This window comes from Hippopotamus amphibius, chromosome 2 (assembly GCF_030028045.1).
Source record: "Hippopotamus amphibius kiboko isolate mHipAmp2 chromosome 2, mHipAmp2.hap2, whole genome shotgun sequence".
NCBI lineage: Eukaryota > Metazoa > Chordata > Mammalia > Artiodactyla > Hippopotamidae > Hippopotamus > Hippopotamus amphibius.
Window position 1 is genome coordinate 149,461,149 of NC_080187.1, and position 19,777 is coordinate 149,480,925.

Consider the following 19,777-nt stretch of genomic DNA (forward strand, 5'->3'; position numbering starts at 1 on the left):
AGATAAGAGGTGTCAGTCACGTGAAGAGTGAGGGAGGCTCATTCCGACCAGAGGCGACATGTGCAAAGGCCCTGAGGTGGGAGAAAGCATGGTGTGTTCAAGGAACTGAAAGAAGGTGCGGCCCGTGTGTAGCAAACAAATGCAGATGAGACACACAGGGTGAGGTCCCTGCTGCCGTGATAAGTAAGGGGACCTGCTTCTAGGTGCACCAGAAAGCCATCGACACTTTTCAGGTACAGATGTTGCAAAACTGAATTTATGTTTTCGGAATGGTTTGGCCTGGGACACAAGTAAAGGCAGGGAGACCAGCCAGGAAGCTGTTGCAGAAGCCGAAATGAGAGATACGGACAGGTGGCCTGGGTGAGGTCAGTAGGAACGAAGAGAGGGAGGAGGGGGCAGGTTACAGGTGTCTTTTGAGGTGTAACAGGTGGACCCAATGGGCTGGATGTGCAGAGGGAGATCAGGGAGGAGTGAAGACGGCTTCTTGGTTTCTGGCCTTTGCAACCAGAAGGAGGGTGGTGCGAGGGAGGCTGCGGGCTGTGAGGATAGAATCGAGCCTTCTGCGTTTGAAGGTTAAAGAGCATTCTGCAGGGGTGGGGCAGTTGCCTGCATATCCGCAGGTGATGGTCTGGACTGAAGTCATCCAGCAGATAAAATCGCCTGGGGGAGTCTGTTTCTGTTTTGTAAATAAGTTCATTTATATCATTTTTTAAAATTAGATTCCACCTATGACTGATATCATATATTTGTCTTATTTACAAAACAGATGCAGACTCACAGATTTTGAAAACAAACTTATGGTTACCAAAGGGGAAACATGCGGGGGTCAGGGGGGATAAATTAGGAGCTTGGGCTTGACATAGACACACTACTGTATATAAAATAGATAACCAACAAGGACCTACTGTACAGCAAAGGGAACTCTACTCAGTATTCTGTAATAATCTATATGGGAAAAGAATATGAAAAAGAATGGATATATGTACAGGTATAACTGAATCACTTTGCTGTATACCTGAAATTAACACAACATTGTAAATCAACTATAGTCCAACAAAATTTTTTTTAAATGAAAAAAAAAATCTCCCAGGGGATATGAGAGAGGAGAGAAGTTGGTCAGGAACAAAGCCTTAGGGCATCATGGCTTGGAGACCAGGCAGAAGAGGGATGACAAAGCCGTCTGACAGGTGGAAAGAAAACCAGGAGCTGGTGATGTCTGGGAAGAGCAGAGCAGAGTGGAGCACGCAGGGCGCAGGCGGAGTTACATGATCTGTGCCCACGGGCAGCGTGTAATTGGAGCACTAGGTCTATTCATGCAGACATATCCAGGCCTTAAACAGGAGAGCTTGGCTGTCAGAGGCGCTCATACTGAATCACTTGTAAAGCAGAATGTCAAGGACTTATTCTCTCAGATGAATGACAAACTACTATTTCCTCTTAAGAAGTCATTCAAAGGCCCTTCTGCTGTAACACTGCCCATCCTGTTCTTTGTGGGGGCTGAAGCGAGTCGCCGGAGCCCTTTGAGGAACTGGCTCTCTCTCTCCCCGCAGGTGGACCCGGGCTCAGGAGGTGGCAGGTCCCCAGTGAGAAGCCTGGTTTTCTCTCTCCCTACCCACGTGACCTTAAGAGGCTTTTCCTTCACTGAGCTGCACTCAGCTCGCCTGTAGCATGAAGATAATAATTCCCACCTCCTGTGGCTGACGTGAAGATCCAGGAAAGCAGTGTGTGCAAAAGGGATTTCCACAGTGCCCGGCACATAGTAGGTGCTCAATAAACAGGAGCTGATCTTACTGATGCTCAGGATGCAGTCAGCAGGGTGGCCTTCCTCTAGGACCCCCACAGTTATCCTCAGTCCTTCCCTCTCCTTCACTGTCTCTATCCAAAGCACTGCTGACCCCACAACCACCTCCTCTGCTTCTCCTGCCCCATTTCCGGTCTCATCATTTCTCAACTGAGCAACTGAAACAGTCTTCCAATTTGTCTTTTGTTCCAGTTATTTCGCACCCTTGTCTCTCTCTCTCCCTTTTTTTTTTTAAGGTAAGACGCGTATTAATTTAGAGAGAAACACACCCCACAGACAGAGTTTACCATCTCAGAAGGTGAGACGCATCCTTGTCTCTTTTGCATACCTGCGCTGCCAAAATTGTTTTTCAAAAATTTTGCTCCGCTTCAAATCCCCAAGGGAAATCCTCACTTAAATGACTCAGGAGAGAATTTACACACCTGGCAATGGCACACGAGGCCCTTCAGAACTTGGCCTTACCAGACTCACCTTTGACCACTGCCCACCTCCTCCAGACAAGCCAGCCAGTGTCACTCCAACCGTGAGGAGCGACTTATGACTCTCCCAACAGGCCATGCTCTTTTGCATCTCAGGTGCTGGCCCCTCAGTCTAGAATGTTCTGTCATTTCTTCTCTGCTCATCTTTTAAGACCCATCCCAAGTGTTGCCTCCTCTCGGAGACTGTTCTGGCCTCTTCCCCACACTGTCAACCTCTCCCTCCTCTGCTCTTCTCCCATGACATGGAAATTCCTTCTTGATGGTCTGCCGATCCCCCTGGACTGCGAGCTCCTTCCTGGCAGGGGCCCTGACTAATGCCTTTGCTGGGACTCTGCTGCCTGCCTGGCACATCCATGTGTACCTGGCTTTACATCAGCTGTAAATGAGCATTGGTGGTACCTGCTGAAAGCTCTCCCTCAGGTGGCTCTGATCCTCAGAGTGGCAGAACTCCAAAATGTCTTTTCCTAGAAGATCCTAAAAAAAGAGACAAGCTTTAATAACCCCCGATCCCACGTTTCATTTTTTTGTATCTCACTGTTTTGTATCTCACATACATCCCCTTTAACCCATCTCCTTTATCTCACACCATCACGAGGGGGGAAAAAGTGGATGCCGTTTTCTCTTCCAGCAATCATGGAGCTGACATCTGGTACTCTATCCTTAGGCCCTTTGGCATGTTCAATACCGACTTCTAATTTTGCTAAGGCACTAAAGCAGTAGTTTCAGAATGCAATTTTATTTTTGTTTGCCTTGGAGAGGCGGACAGCACAGGAAAATTGTACTAAACACATTTTAATAAACATAAAAGAACGCAAATGATAGCATGAGGATAGATGTGTTGCCTATGAAAACTGGAATCGTTTAAGCGGGGAAACTGCAGTTCTCTCATGCCAGGAGAAAAACGCTGTTATCACAAAATAACTGTCCATTCAAAGGGCCCAGGTTAACCCAAAACAAAAATGTTCCACAATGAAACCAAGTGGAATAAGATAAACCATCAAAAGGCAAATGTAGTGCAGGAAAGTGGTCGAGTTGAAGTGTCTTAAATGGCAAAGGATTTAAACTAAGTCATTGATCAGAACCCAGATCAGCAAATGGCCTCTGTAGGAGCTGACACTGACAGTGGGAAGGAAGTCTTCTCCGTGTGCCAAGAAGCAACCAGCAGGTGCCCATGGAAGGTGCCAGTGGATAAGTGGAACTGGCTGGAAACAGACGGCCATCAGAACTTACGGTGAATTTGGAAACAGATTAACTTTCCCCTTCATCCCATCCCAGAAGCTGAAGTTTGCATCAATCTAGAGATGCAGAATTATATAAATGGTTCCAATATTTCAGTGTGGTCTGTTTCTGGTTCTAAAATACACATGTAATTAAAATACCCATATCAACATATCCCAAACTTTGTTCCTCAGAACAAAGATTGTTTTTTTTTTCTTTCTTTTTTTTGTTCAACTGCTTTTTAGTTTGAAAGAAACTTAAGTCTATGGAAAAGTTGAAAGGGTGGTATAATACACACCTGCATATCATTTACCTTCATTCATCAATCGTCAATATTTTGCCACATTTGCATTTTTCTCTTTCTTTCATATGTATGTAAATATAAATATATAAATGAAACATATAAAAATGCATACAAATGAAAATATCTTTCATACCTACACAAGTACACACATATATTTAAAAATTTTTTGTTGAATCATTTGAAAATAATTAGCAGAAATCATGACACTTCTCCCTGAAATATGTATCTCATAAAAATAACATTATCTTACAAACACATAATATACCATACTACACATAAAAAAATCAATAATTATTTGATAAAATCACCCATTATGCCATGCGTATTAACATTTCCTCAATTGTCTCCCAAATGAGGAGACCATTTTACAGCTATATGTCTTCAGGCTGAGGACCCAATTAAGGCTCTTACATTGCATACTATTATTTTATCTCTCTGGTTTAGTTTAACTTGGAACAATCTCGCCTGCCTTTTGGTGTTTCTCATGACTTTTGTGACTTTTGTGTTTCTCACTGACTTTTTTTTAAAAGGCCTTGAAAATGTGCCCCCTGTAAAAACAGGTTCCAAATACATTTGAGAAACAAGCAGTTAGACAAAATTAAGTGAACATCTTTAAGACTTTTCAGAGCCTTTCACCTTAATATACTTTTAAAGTTTCTAAGGAGATTTCCTGTTTGGCGTTCATCAAAATTAATTGATCAGAGAGCTTCTTTTTCATAGAGCATCTTAACTGTAGTTTGAGAAAAATCAGCTAAACAAAATGGTTAGGGCAAAAAATGGAGAGTTAATGCTAAGCAGTGCACTTGCATACAATGTTTTTTTTTTTTTTTGCTTTGGAAGGACATTACTCTACGCAGGCAGGGAGATGGATTTTCATGCTGTGTTTCCCTATGTCGTCATTGTGCTGCATCTCGAACAAATGAGGGAGGTGCATTTGAAGTAAAACTAAATCTCTAGTTAACTTGCCATGAGTTCAAAATCACCTACCTGGGGTTGGTAGCCAATCACACTGATGCATCTTGGGTCCACAAACGTGATGATCCCATCGGAGTTATGCCGGGATAAGAATTCCGTGGGCACCGACATCCCACTCATGTCCATGCACACAGGAGAGCTGGTCACCTGGGTGGAGAAATCCACAGGGAGCTGGTTTTAACAGAGAAGGAGGTGGCGATGGCGACCATGTTAGAGAATGGGAACAATCCCTGTGGGTTTAATTCCACAGATCCCTCCAGGTCAGGAGTACAATGAGTTCTAAAATGTTTGAAATTGCCCTGGTCTCGCCCTGGACTCACTGGAAGAGTAGACCCCTTTCTTTACCTTTCTGAGCCTCAGTTCCCTTATCAGTCCCTGGAAATAAGGAAGCTGTAATCTCATAGGGCGGTTGTAAGGTTCAAAGAGACGCTGCACGTCAAACCCTGGCATAACCTAATGCCTGGCACGCAGTTGGTGCTCAGAAATGTTAACACCCTTCCCTTTCCCCACCTTCCCCTTATTAAGGAGGGCAAACAAGTCTAAGGAACTGGTTGAAATATTTGGAAGGTCAGCATTTGTGAACTGAATTTACCCAAATATTCTTTCTCCCCCATTTGCAAGGAATAACCAATGTTTATCACAGGTGAATGAAGCAGCTTATTCATCTGTCTGAAAATGGTAAGACCCAGGAAACCAGGGACATGAAAGGTCAGTGTCCTCTGAACTACATAGATTATGGCCCCATCATCAGTACAGGGAAGGCCTTCAATGCCACCAGTAGAAAGACTGAGTGGCTACAGTGTGTGCCAGGCATGGAGTCAGTGGGCTTTATATACATTATTCAGCACGTCTAATTCTCAACAGACTAAAAAGACACATTTCCTGCTCTTAAGGAGCTTGCAAGGAAGGGGCTTGCCCTCAACTAACTATACAAAAACAGACAGTGAAGAATCATAATTGACATATAAACTTGATGCCAAGTTTAGTGTAGGGAGGAGGGGATGACTCATTTTGACTAAGCAGATAAAGGAGGCATTTCACTGGATTTTGAAGGATGAGGAAATAGGAAGCAAGCAGGAGGAGAAAGAGTTCTGAAAGGAGAAGAATGGAAACAAGGAAATACCAGGCAGAAGGAACAGCCCATGGACACCCACAACGGTGGGGAAGTGTACGGTGGGCTTGTGGAAAGGGGATGATATGGTTTGGGAAAAGGGCATGAGAGAGGGGAGGGAGGAGGTGAGGTTGTAAGATGAGTGAGTGCTTTATCCTGCAGACCATGGGGCAACATTCTAGGTGATTAAACAGGGGTGTAAAACAACAAGGATGACTGCATAGCACAGGTAACTACTCAATATCTTGTAATAACCTATAATGGAAAAGAATCTGAAAAAGATATCTCTATCTACGCAATGGGTTGGCCAAAGCGTTCGTTCAGGGGTTTTTCAGAAAAACCCACCAGGACATGGAAGCAACCTGAATGTCCATCAACAGATGAATGGATAAAAAAGATGTGGTACGTATATACAATGGAATATTACTCAGCTGTAAAAAGCAGTGAAACTGGGACATTTGTAGAGACATGGATGGACCTAGAGACTGTCATACAGAGTGAAGTGAGTCAGAAAGAGAAAAACAAATACTGTATATTAACACATATATGCAGAATATAGAAAAATGGTACAAATCAACCAGTTTGCAAGGCAGAAATAGAGACACAGATGTAGAGAACAAACATATGGACGCCAAGTGGGGAAAGTGGGGTGGGTTGGGGGGAATGAATTGGGAGATTGGGACACCAAATTGTACACTCTAAATATATGCAGTTTATTGTATGTTAACTGTATCGCAATAAAAGTTCTTAAAAGAAAAAAAAAAGAAAGAAAAACCCAAATGAATGCTTTGGCCAACCCAGTATCTATGTACCTATGTCTCTATCTATGTCTCTATGTATCTATCTACCTATGTATCTATCTATATTTCTATTTATCTATCTCTATATATCTGAATCACTTTGCTGTACACCTGAAACCAACACGACATTGTAAATCAACTATACATCAATAAAAAAATAAATAAAAACAGTGGGTGTGATGTGAGCAGAGCTTGACTTGCAGTAACTGGCACACGTGTGGGGATGGACTGAGGCCCCCAATAAAGCAAGGACTCTGCCGCTCACAGCTCCCAGATTCAGCCTCATCCTTTTCCCACAGAGTGAGACACAGAACCCAACAATACTGAGGACACAGGAGGTCGAAAAAGGCATTCAAACCTACAGGCTCTTGCTCTTTGCAATAATAAGCCCTCCTTGGAGATTAAAAAGGCTGTGAGCTTTTTACCTGGAGCCTTCCAATTGCCACAAGGCAATATTTACTGCCTTGTCCCACATCAGCATCTTCTTCAGGTATAGTCATTCCTGAAATGAGAAATGCCGAAGTCATCAACATGTCCAAGATGAATCAAAAAAGGGTAAAAGTGTCCATGACTTTGTTTATGCAATCAAAGATACAGATGCACTGTTGACCCTGTGGGATCTGGGAAGCCAGCCAGCAAATGAACCAGTCCCTCGCTCACTTCCTGCTCCTCTCCCTGCCTGATGTCTTTTGATAGTTCCATGGTACGTTATCACCCACATCTGTGGATGGTGCAGAGGAATTTAAGGAAGATGAAACAAATTATTCATTTATACATTTGCAAAACTTGGCTAAAACACTTGGTTATAAGAGAAATTTCAGTAAGAAGTGTATATGGGCACTTCGAATTATGTAAATATTACACTTCTCTGTTCCCCAAATCAAAGACCATCAGAGGCAGAACCATAAACAAAAACAAAACACAAAAAATAAAACTCACCAAAACCGAAATGACTAACTTGCCAGGCAAGAGAACAGAACCAGTGTTCACCCTTCTGGTATAAAATCAAGGTTTTTGAGGGACTAAAAGGAGAAATTGGTGATGGGACTGATGATTGAGCACTGAAAACCAGTGCGCTGGATAGGAAGGAACTGGTTGAAACAATGCTCACTCTTGTTGGTTGGAACTGCTGTAGTGAAACAAGCGTTCCATTCTGATAACTCCTAGGCAAGAGCTGTTAAGTTGAAAATTCCCTTTTATACTGCATAACGCTTAACATAAATATTTTCACGCTAGGTCAGACCAAACGTTCACGGTGACAGAATCACACAAGCACAGTGACAGCCCACCACTACCAACCGTGAAGTGGTGTTAACACGACTCTCGTTCTAAGAGCCAGAGAAATGCCACTCCCTCCTCATCCCCACCACCCTCTTCACACTCCCCTCCGCCTTCCACCCCTTTCACATCCACCCCCTGGAGGTAACCAGCTTCTTAGGGTTCTGCTTTATCCTTGCTGTTTTTCTTTTGCACAAATGAGCATTTGTCTCCTCTTCTTCTATGAAGAGCAGTGCAGTGTAGATGCTCTTTTGGGCTTTGTTTATTTCACTTCACAGTATGTCCTGAAAGTCACTCCACAATTATTCATAGAGCTCTTCCTCATTCTTTTTTAGAGGAATATTGTTGCATTATGTAGATTAACCAAGGTTGAATATTGCCACTTTCCTATGTATAAACATTTAGGTGTTTCCCATACTTTGTAACCACAAACAAGGCTGCAAAGAATAATCATACACATTTTCTTAAAAATTGAAGGTGTAGATACACCCAGAAGATACACCTACCCTGGAAGTGGGACTGCTAGGTTGCAAGGTAAGTGTGTATGTATGTACTTTTGTTAGGTGTTGCCAAATTCCCCTCCAGAATGGGTATACCAATTTGCATTCCCACCAACAAGGTAGGAGAGGCCTGTTTCCCCAGTTCTGGCCAACAGAATATGCTGTCATATGATTTAATTTTGGTCCATTTGATAGGTTAGAAATGGTATTTCATTGTTGTCTTACTTTGCATTTCTCTAATTATGAGTGAGTTTGCACATTATTTCATACGTTTGAGGATCATTTTTGTATCTTATCTTTTAGTGAATTGTCTGTTCATGTATCTTCCCCATTTTTCTATTGGGATTTTGATCCTTTGCCCCTCAAATTTCATGAGTTCTTCATATATCAGGCATATTAAGCCTTTGTGGTGTATGTTGTATGTTCTCCCAGTTGGTCCTTGATCTTTTGACTTTGCTTATGATGATTGAAAAAATTTATAATTTTTATGTAGTCAAATTTATCAATCTATTACCTCTACTATTTGAGTCATACTTAGAAAGCCATTTCCTAGCCCAAGGTTAAAGGAAAAGTCAGCCATGTTTTCCTTTGATATTTTATGGTTTCATTTCTTACCTTTAGATCCCTGATCTATTTGGAGTTATTCTTGTGTAGGGGTGTGAGATATATTGGCTAATTTTATCTTTTTCTAAACGGCTATCCAGTGGTCCCACCAACACATTTTTTTTTTTTTGGCTGTGTTGGGTCTTCGGTGCTGTGTGTGTGCTTTCTCTAGTTGTGGCGAGCAGAGGCTACTGTTCATTGCAGTGCGTGGGCGTTTCATTGTGGTGGCTTCTCTTGTTGCGGAGCATGGGCTCTAGGCATGCGGGCTCTGTAGCTGCAGCACGCGAGCTCAGTAGTTCTGGCTCACAGGTCCTAGAGTGCAGGCTCAATAGTAGTGGTGTATGGGCTTAGTTGCTCCGCAGCATGTGGGATCTTCCCGGGCAAGGGATCGAACCTTGTCCCCTGCTTTGCCAGGCGGATTCCTAACCACTGCGCAACCCTTGAGAAGGAAGTTAAAGTGCTGTAAGACTGAATGCACTGATGCGCATCCTCACTCACTGATTTGTTCATGCACGTCTTGATAGAGAGCCTCATTCAAGAAAGGGCTGCAGGAGAAACAGTGACTATAAGGAACCATCCCGTCCACTCTTTTATCCTCACCCTCTCCCCACGCCTAACTCTTCTTCCACTGAATTTGGCTGTCAGTGGGAAAAGTCTCTAGGGGCCACCTGACTCATACCACTCCTCAGGTTCTGTGGACTAAAGCAAGTTCAGATCCGAGTTTTTCAAATCCCAGTTTTTCCAGCAACTGGACAAGTGGGTATCTTGGTTTAGGGTCAACCCAAAGCAGAGCCTGAGACAGGAATTCAGTGCAGATAGTTTACATGGCAGGTAAGCGAAGAAAGGAGGAGAGTGAAAGAGAAAAGAAAGAAAAACCAGGATCAGGGGAATCTCCTCTACACTCTGGGCTTTGCCTACAACTGGGCCAACTGTGACTCCTCACTGGGCAGTCCCTGGTGTAGAGGAGAAAGACACCATATCTTTTTTTTTTTTAATATTTACTTATTTATTTGGTTGCACCTGGTCTTGGTTGTGGCACGTGGGCTCCTTAGTTGCAGCTCCAGGGCTCTTTAATTGCGGCACATATGTGGGATCTAGTTCCCTGACCAGGGATTGAATCCGGGCCCTTTGCACTGGGATCGGGGAGTCTTATCCACTGCACCACTAGGGAAGTCCCAGATACCACATCTTGACGTGGGATGCTGTCAGACTGAGGTGAGTCTGAGCTCATCTGCTGCAGCTGAGGCTGAAGTAGAGTTGGGCACCGCGGTGTCCGTCGGAATGACCCAGCCTCTTCTACACTCTGCTTCCTTGCTTGAAATGGGTATGAAATAGTTCACCTCATGCTGTGAGGCTTGAATGAGATGATGTGTGTGGAGCTCCCAGCCCAAGGCCTGAATGTCAGCTTCTTTCTTGCTTCCCTGACCTCACTCTTCAATTGCTGGTAGCAGGTATATCTGTAGGCAGTGGGCACAGATGCATATTTGCCACACTTAGGATGAGGATGCAATGCTATTGGCCAGAACAGGAAGCAGAGAGGATGGCATGAAGAAACCATGTTTTTCTGTTCTATCCTTTGGAGGGATCCTGCAGGACAAGGCTCTCATTGGCTGATACTTGAGACTGTCTGCCTAGAGATATCACAATCCATTTGTTGATCTGTTCTTCATCCCACCAGAGAACTTTTGCAGATTTTTTTTTAGAGATTTTTTCCCCATCTTTATTGGAGTATAATTGCTTTACAATGTTGAGTTAGTTTCTCTTGTACAACAAAGTGAATCAGCTGTATTTATACATATATCCCCATATCCCCTCCCTCTTGAGCCTCCCTCCCATCCTCCCCATCCCACCTTCTAGGTTGTCACAAAGCACCAAGCTCATCTCCATGTGCTGTGCAGCAGCTTCCCACTAGCTATGCATTTTACATTTGGTAGTGTGTATATGTCAACGCTACTCTCTCACTTCGTCCCAGCCTCCCCTTCCCCGCACATCCAAATGTCCGTTCTCTATGTCTGTGTCTTTATTCCTGCCCTTCCACTAGGTTCATCAGTACCATTTTTCTAGATTCATATATATGTGTTAGCATACGGTATTCGTTTTTCTTTTTCTGACTTACTTCACTCTGTATGACAGACTAGGTCCATCTACCTCACTACCAATAACTCAACTTTGTTCCTTTTTATGGCTGAGTAATATTCTACTGTATTTATGTGCCAGATTTTTTAAAATAGCCACAAATGCTCTTTACATACCTTCTATCAAGAGTTGCAGTTAGATTCCCTTGTGACTACTTTGACCAATAAAATACAGTGGAAGTGACACTGTGTGCCTTCTAGACAAGGGGCCCCAGACACTGTGGAGCAGAGGCGGGTCACTGTTACTGCTTCCTGTCTCAATCCCTAGCCCACAGAAGCTGCGAGTATACCAAAATGGTGGTGGTTTTACCAACAAAATAAAATAAAATACTCTCAATTAGAAGGTGCATCAGCCTAGAAATGTAGAGGAAGAGACTCGATGGGGTCCCAAGCTACAACTCCTTTAAGTGTATGAACAGGCTCATTTGTAAGAATGCATTTTAGTCCACCCACTAAAATTATGCTAAAATAATCCCGTGGCTTTGCACAAATGAAGTGGAAAGTTGCAATTTATTAAATAAATAGTTTTGGCCTTCACGTGGGCAAGTAATCTTTAATTGTGAATGAGATCCAAGTATGTGTTTGTGAAATTTCCAGAAAGTCTTCAGTAAACCCAAACTTTCTTAAAGGAATTTATTTATGTGACTGTCTAAAGGGTCTCCTCAGGACACTGGACTCAGTTTTCCCATGGAAGGGCTGGCATCTAACACAGTGGGGCCAAACATTTGTAAAGGCGTCTCTGACACAATCCCATGAGCAGCTGTAGGGACTCAACTGCCAAGGAAGCTGTGATCGTCGTTGCTCAGACTACCAGGGTGCGGAGGTAGCTGCGGATGGACGGCCACAGGAAGGCAGGGGCGGGCTCTGGCACTGGCGGGCGGAAAGGACTCAGGACCCAGCCCTCACATGTGTTCTGATGAAATGCCTCTGACAGGGCAGTGATGTGCAATCTCCAGATCACCATCCAGACATTTGGATTTTCTCTATTTTCCAAGCATTGCTTAGGTCATATTCTCAAGTAACAGATGATCTTTTAAAATGGTTTTGACTCTTAGGACTCAACAATAAAAAGATACATATCCCCAATTAACAAAGGGCAAAGGATCTGAACATCACTCTAAAGGAAGTATACAAATGGCTAGTGAGCATACGGAAAGATACTCAACATCATTCATCATTAGGGAGATGCAAATCAAAATCATAATGAGATACCAGTGCATACCTGCTAGGATGGCTATAATAAAAAAATGCAATAACAGTTGTTGGCGAGGATGTGGAGAAATTGGAACCTTCATACTCTGCTGGTGGGAACGTAAAACGATGCAGTCGGTTTGGAAAACAGTCTGGTATTTCCTCATGAGGTTAAACAGTGGGCTCTCATATGACCCAGAAATTCCACTCCTAGGTATGTACCCAAGAGAAGTGAAAACACACGTCCACACAAACACGTGTTCATGAATGTTCACAGCAGCAACACTCACCACAGCCCCAAAGTGGAAACAACTCTAATGCCTGTTAACTAATGAGTGCATAAACAAAATGTGGCAAATCGTGACACTGGAATATTATCAGGCAACAAAAAGGAAGTAACGACACATGCTACGACATGGATAAACCTCGACAACATCATCCTAAGTGAAAGAAGTCGGTCACCAAAAGTCACATGTTACAGGTCCATTTATATGAAATGTCCAGAATAGGCAAGTGCATGACAGATACAGGCAGTAGATTAGTGGTTGCCTAGAACTGGGGGGAAACATTAACTGCTAATGGGTCTGGAATTTCTTTCTGGGGCAATGAACATATTCTAAAATTATTTGCAATGATAGTTGCAAAACTACGTGAATATACTCCAAACCATTGAATTGTTCACTTCTACTTTATGATGTGTGGATTACATCTCAAAGAAGCTAGTACATAAACAAGATTTTGAAAAAAAAAAAAAGGGTGGGGGATAGAAATAAGGGGAGTAAATGGACACTCATAAGACCTACCAAAAGAATATCAAAGGTGATGTCTTGGTGTATTTCTGTCCAGTCTTTCTGGAGCAAATTTAGAAAATTACAGATAAATAAAAGGATGAACATTAAAATTTACCTTAACTATGTTAATATCCTTATGTCCTTTACTGTGTGTATGGGTGTGTAATAAAATGTCTTTTTTTTCTTATATTTTTTTATAACTTGCTTTGGAAACTTACCAACCTATTGAGAAAATCTTTCAATGTGTTCAAACACCTATGTGTTTTCATTTTTCCTTTGTATGGATGCGCTGTGATTTGTTTAACCCTATCTCTCTAATACTTAACACATTTAGTTTTCCCCCAATTTTTCACACATACAAGAAATACAATTACATGCATCCTTCTAGACAAAATCTTGGCGCATATCAATGATTTCTTTAGCATAAAAATCCTTGGAGTGAAATTGCCAGCTCAAAGATTATAAATGGTACTTTATTATTAGTTACATTTGCTTCTCTTTGGTTTTCTTTGAATATATATTTGTTTTCCATTTGTTCTTTTATGGACAGCCGATACATGATTTGCCATGTAAGAGTTCTGTTTGCAGGTTTTTTCCTCATTGACTATAAAACTCTCATTATATATTAAGAATATGTATGGGTCTCATTAAAGTCATTTTTTTTATGTCTTTTTTCCCTTAAAGTGTTGTCTTTGTTTATATTTCTACAGAGAGTATTATTAAAGTATAGATAATCAAAACTGTTAGTTTTTATTCTGTGGTTTTGGCCTTTGGGGGTCATTCTTTGAAAAGCACAACCTCTATCCTAAAATTATGTAAAATATTCACCCATATTTTCATAAAGTACTTTTATAGTTTCATATTTACCTTCAATAAGTCTGAAATTTATTTTTGATATGCTGCATTTCATGGTTTTCCAAATGATCAATCGGTTGTCCTCAAACCATGTACTCATTTTTTCCTTTCTAACTGAAAATGCGTCCTTCATCACACACCACATTTCTAAAGATACCTGGGTCTGTTTTAGGTCTTTTGGGTCTGTCCAATAATTGGACTTATAGAATTCATTTATCACACCTTATTATTTAGGCTTTAAAAAATATTTTCACATACGGTAAGGCAATTACTCCCCAGTACTCTGTTAATCAAAATTTTGTAAGCTACTTTTGTATTTATTTGAGTATACGAATTTCAGAATTTTCATTTAAAAGAAATCCCATTGGGACAATTATTAAAATTGTATTAAATTTATAGATTGGTGTAGAAAAAGCTGAAATCTTTGTAATACTAAACCTTTATATCAAAGAATACACGTGACTCTCCACTCAGCTATATTCATATATAATTTGTATATTAGCTACACTCATATCTCTCAATGTTATTTTGTAGTTTAAGTAAAGAAATCTATATTTCATGTTAATGTCATCAACATGTATTTTAAATTGTTGCTCTCTTTATAAACGGGTATTTTTTTCATACTCTATTTTCTAATGGGTTACAGATTTTTTTAGTATTTCCTAAATGGCTTTGTACTCAACTTTCTAAAAGATTTTCAGCAGGTTGGATTTGGCTTTTCAGGTAATCATATCGTCTGCAAGTAATGTTAAGTCTATCTTGTTTTCTTTCTTTTCTTCCTTTCAAGTAATTATGCTTTATTTCCTTTTCTTATTTTATTGCCTGGAGTAGAAATCCCAAAACAATGTTGATTAATAGAGGTGATGGCACTCCTCTCATGTTCCTCATTTTAATTAGAACCCTTCTAATACGTCACCATTCTGTTGCTATTGATTGTTGGTTTCAGGCATTTGTTTTGTCTACATGAAGGAAACATATTTCTATTATTGGTTTACAAAGATTTTTTATTTAAAAAAATTAGTAGCTAAAATTAATTAGCTTTCCTCCTTTGACATTATATTAGCAGATTTCCTAATGTTAAAGCACTCAAGTATTCTTGTAACTAATATGTACAACTATTAATTTGGGTTTTTTTTTAATATTTACGTATGTATTTTGGCTGCACAGGGTCTTAGTTGTGGTATGAGGGACCTAGTTCCCTGACCAGGGATCGAATCCAGGCCCCCTGCATTGGGAGCAGGGAATCTTACCCACTGGATCACCAAGGAAGTCCCTGTATAACTATTAATTTGATTTGCTAACATTGTATTTAGCATCTGTATGTTCATGAATGAAACTGGGCTCATTGTTTTCATTTTTGAAATGCCCTTGTCAGTTTTTGTATCAAAGTTGTGCGAACTTGAGGAAACAAAGCAGCATGCTTGCTATCTCTTCCTAAGTGTTTAAACAATTTGCCCATACAGCCTCTAGGCCTGGCACCATCGGGAGTGAGAGCAGTTCTTTGTCAGCTTTTTTAGTTTCTTGCCTGGTTTTGATCTCCTCTCATTAAACAAACAAACAAAAAACCACTTTTCTTTGATTTAATTCTCTCAGAAATTATCTTTCTTCCCAAAGATTTTAACATGTATAAATCTAAATTATGCACACTATGTTTATGTTTTTTTAATTTTCTCTGATGAATCTCTTCACCCTTAACATGCATTTATTTTCTTTCCTTTTTTAAAAAAATTAGGATTATACTTAGAGGTATCTCTTTTACCAATCTTGATGAATAACTATTTATCAATAGGATAACAATTTTGTTTCCTAGTTTAATCTTTCTCATTTATATTTTTTCATTATTCTATCCTTTTAGTTTGCTCATGGTATTTTGTTATTCTTTTTCTATGCTCATAAATTAAATAAGTTCTATTTTCATAAGTTAAATTCCTAAGTCATAAGTTAAATACCTAGCTTTCCCACATTTAATAAGAAAAGCATTTCAAGCCACAACTTTCCTATAAACACTGTTTTGGCCACATCCACGAGGTCTTCCTATGGAATGGGGCAGTGGTTGTTAATTACAAAACAGTCTGTAATGAGAGTTTAATTTTGATTCCCATCCTTCGCCAAAAGTTAGCCAGGATAGGTTTCTTCATACAACTACTGCAGCAGGTTTACCCTTTCATAAGGACACAAGTCATATTGGATTAGAGGCCCACACTACTCTGGTATGACCTCATTTTAACTTAATTACATCCGCAAGGACTCTATTTCCAAACAAGGTCACATTCTGAAGTCCTGGAGGTTAGGCCTTCAACACATGAGTTTTGTAGGGGACACAGTTCAACCCACAACACCTCTGTGAATACTCTGTTTATTCTTGGCCTTTCTAACAGGTTAGCCATGACACAAACCTAGCATATGAACGGAGGGAACCCCTTCCTGTACCCATGACAAGCATCACTAACTGATTATGACATATTTTCCCACCAGTTATTGAAGCAGATCCAGAATAGTTCATTAAAGCGGGCTGTAAAATAAAACCTATTTGCCGCTTCTGTTTTCTTAGCTTAGTGTTCTATTATAAAGTTGTATCAATTCTTTCAATAGTAATGATTAAATAACAATGTTAAACAGTGGTATTAGTAAACCTGGAATCCTTCTGGGTAGGTACTGCAGGATGCACGAGCAAGTGGGAGATGCAAAGAGAAATTTAGTCACCAAACACTGACTAGGCCCCGTCTACGTTCTGAGCCCTATGCTCAGTAGCTTCAATAATACTGAAATGCATATGTAAGGTCTTTGCCTTCCAGGAGCACTGTTATAAGTGGGGGAGACAAACAGGTGCAAAAAAGCTATGACAAAAAGTACAACGTGACATAAATAGCTTGGCTGGGAAGTTGTTGGCAGAATACTGGTGAAGGCTTTATAGACAAGGATTCATCAGAATTGTGCATGTCTGTCTGGTAGGAGCGGCGGAGACTTGGGAAAGATGTCTCCAGGGATGGCGTCAGGGGGAAGAGGGTGAAGTGTGGTGTCTTAACGAGTCAGGCCCAGTTCCATACAGCGTCAAGGCTTGGAGTCCCACGCGGTCAGGGCAGAGTCTCCAAATAATTGTTTCTCTTGTAGGAAAAAGCCTACAAAAGCACCTTATCCGTCAACAAATTATGTGTTTATCACTCTCAGCAAACCAGAACAAGGTCTCTATGCAGCCCGAACAGACATCTCAAAGGCCATTCACTACAGCCTGGGCACTTTGCTCTAGAGAAAGGCTGTCAGTTCCGAAGTCACAGCCTATTTTGTTCCCTCTGCCCATGATACGGACAAGTTGTGCTGTCGGTTGGCTGTCTAGACCATGAAGGATGAGAACCAGCAACTTGTGACTGGATGGGACAGTAGAAAAATAGGCACATGGAAAGAAAGAAGAGTTATCTACCAGCAGGTGAATTTGAGGACAGCGAATCCTTACAGAGCATAAAAAGAAACAAACAACAACCCAAACAAACAACCGACAAAGCAATGGCAGCTGCAGGGGAGGCAGCAGTGGGCTGGAAAGCCCTGAGGACATCTTTAAATTTTCCTTTCAGTTCCTGTCCAGCTCTGGACCTTTGTCATGCCAGCTCTGAATCATCAGGGAAAAAGATGAGAGCATGTCCTGGGCCCCTCATTTAAGTAGACAAGAAATTCTGTGCAATGAAAGATAATGCAAACAAAATTAGAAGATAGACAACAGCCCAGAAGAAAATATTTGCAACATATCGTAGACAAAGGATTAATATTCATGATATTATAAAGACCTCCTATAAGTAAATAAGAAAAGCACAAATCGCCCCACAGGAAAATGTGCATATACCACGAACAAGCAACTCACAGTAAAACACAAGTAGTTGATATACCCAGAAAAGATGTTCAACTTCACTAATAAAGACAATCCAATTTAAAATATGTCATCCACATACGGCTCCCCGCGCCCCTCCCTGCAAATAAAACCTATCAGATTGACAAAACTTACAAAAGAATGAAAACATTCAGAGTTGGTAGGAGTGTGAGAAAATGGACACACTTGCATCCTGCCTTGTAAGATAATTTGATAATATCTATTAAAATGTACTTCGTATCATCTCGATTCCACTTCTGAGACTGTCCTGCAGAAACACCAGCACTCACAGGCAAAGAATCATGTGCAAGGACATCCACTGTGGTATCCTTTGCAAGAGCCCCAAACTGAAAACAATCTTTATTTTAATTAAAAAAAATTTTTTTTTGGTTGTGCCGTGTGGCATGCGGAATCTCAGTTCCCTGATCAGGGATTGAACTCGTGCCTCCTGCTTTGGGAGCATGGAGGCTTAACCACTGGATCACCGGGGAAGTCCCTGAAAACAGTCTTAATGTTCCAATTTGGGAAGCAGCTGATGGAATACTATGCAGCCATTTAAAAGAATGAAATAGTGCTGTATGTACTAACTTGGAAACATTTATGATATCCATGAAAAGTCAAGAAAAACAAGCTGTATAATAAAATATACATACATGAGCTCCATTTTTTTAATATATGGAAAAATGTCTAGAATAAAAAGCACTGGCAAGTCATCAACTTGTTCTTGGGGGTAGAACCAGGGTGGAAAGGGAGACTTACTTTTTACTTCAGAACCCATTAAAATTTTTTAAAATTAGGTTTTCAGGTGAATTTTGCTTTATGTTTTAAGATTGCATAGATCTAAATTTCTTTCATAAAGATGACCTGTTTTTATAGTAATAATAATAAAAAGATGATTTACAAAAAGGCTGGCACATGATGTATGGTATTTAAAAAGGTGGGCTTCACATACCTGGGAAATTTTCCCAGTGTGCACCTCATTTTCCAACAAGGTCAGAAAACATGAACGTGGTGTACTTAAATTCAGACTTTAGAACTCTGCCCCGATTACCAAAATGAGGGAAAATGTGCACGATGATGGTGGAAGTTTAATTCTCAAACATTTGGCAGAGATGCAACACTTGCCAAATTAACTGCCATTAAATCCTGAAAGTTAACATGCATCTTCTTTTGCCTAAAGGGAAAGCTGTAAATGAGTATTCTCTGTATAAACTTGGACTCAGAAAATAGAGCTTTATTTCCAGCGAATCATAATCTGTAAACAAAGAGCTAAGGGGCTGTGACAACAAGCTACACTGAGGTACAGCGGGGACGTCAGGAAAAAGGAATTAGGGAGCACAAGAGCTGCCCCTCTCCTGCCTCGGTCTCACCATGGGTAGAGAGAAGAGTGGGCCGTGATGCCCCCCAGCCCCGCTGCCCACTGTGAGACTCCCGAGTCCGTGTTATCTTCCGTGACGGATGAGGGATTTCGAGGGAAAGCAGTGGGCTATTTTCCAAAGGAAGCAAAGAACACTGGACCACTCATCCTCTCCATGGCTTAGCTGTGGTACTTCGCTGCTATTTTTAGCTTTCAGTTATAAAAAGTTGGGAGATAAATGGCATGCTCCACTGGCTGGCTTCTCCCCCACTCCCCGCTTCTACAGGCTGTAAATCCTCACTAGGGCAGAACAGGCATCTAGAAGGTAGGGCTGTGTCCAGCGGTCCACCTGTCACGAATCCCTCCTATGGGGCTACGCTGTTACTCCAACTTCCGGTCACAATACTTCTGCCTTGGGCAGGCTGGGGACTGGTTGGCTCCAAGAGTTCCTCCATGACCTCAATTTTGCTAACTCATCGCTCACCGTAGCCGGTCCCCATCGTGGCCCTCACATCCTGAT

The 19,777-nt window shown here is 41.2% G+C and overlaps 1 protein-coding gene across 4 annotated transcripts in view; it reads right to left on the minus strand.

The window, feature by feature from the left end:
• ARNT2 (aryl hydrocarbon receptor nuclear translocator 2) overlaps positions 1-19,777 on the minus strand; it is a 197,879-nt gene that overhangs the window by 42,482 nt on the left and 135,620 nt on the right. For all 4 annotated transcript variants that reach the window (XM_057724319.1, XM_057724320.1, XM_057724318.1 and 1 more), the window contains 3 exons: positions 7,114-7,190; positions 4,790-4,924; positions 2,680-2,754 (listed from right to left, as the gene is read on the minus strand). In XM_057724319.1, the coding sequence (XP_057580302.1) occupies positions 2,680-2,754; positions 4,790-4,924; positions 7,114-7,190 (287 nt within the window). The remainder of the gene's footprint in view (positions 1-2,679; positions 2,755-4,789; positions 4,925-7,113; positions 7,191-19,777) is intronic.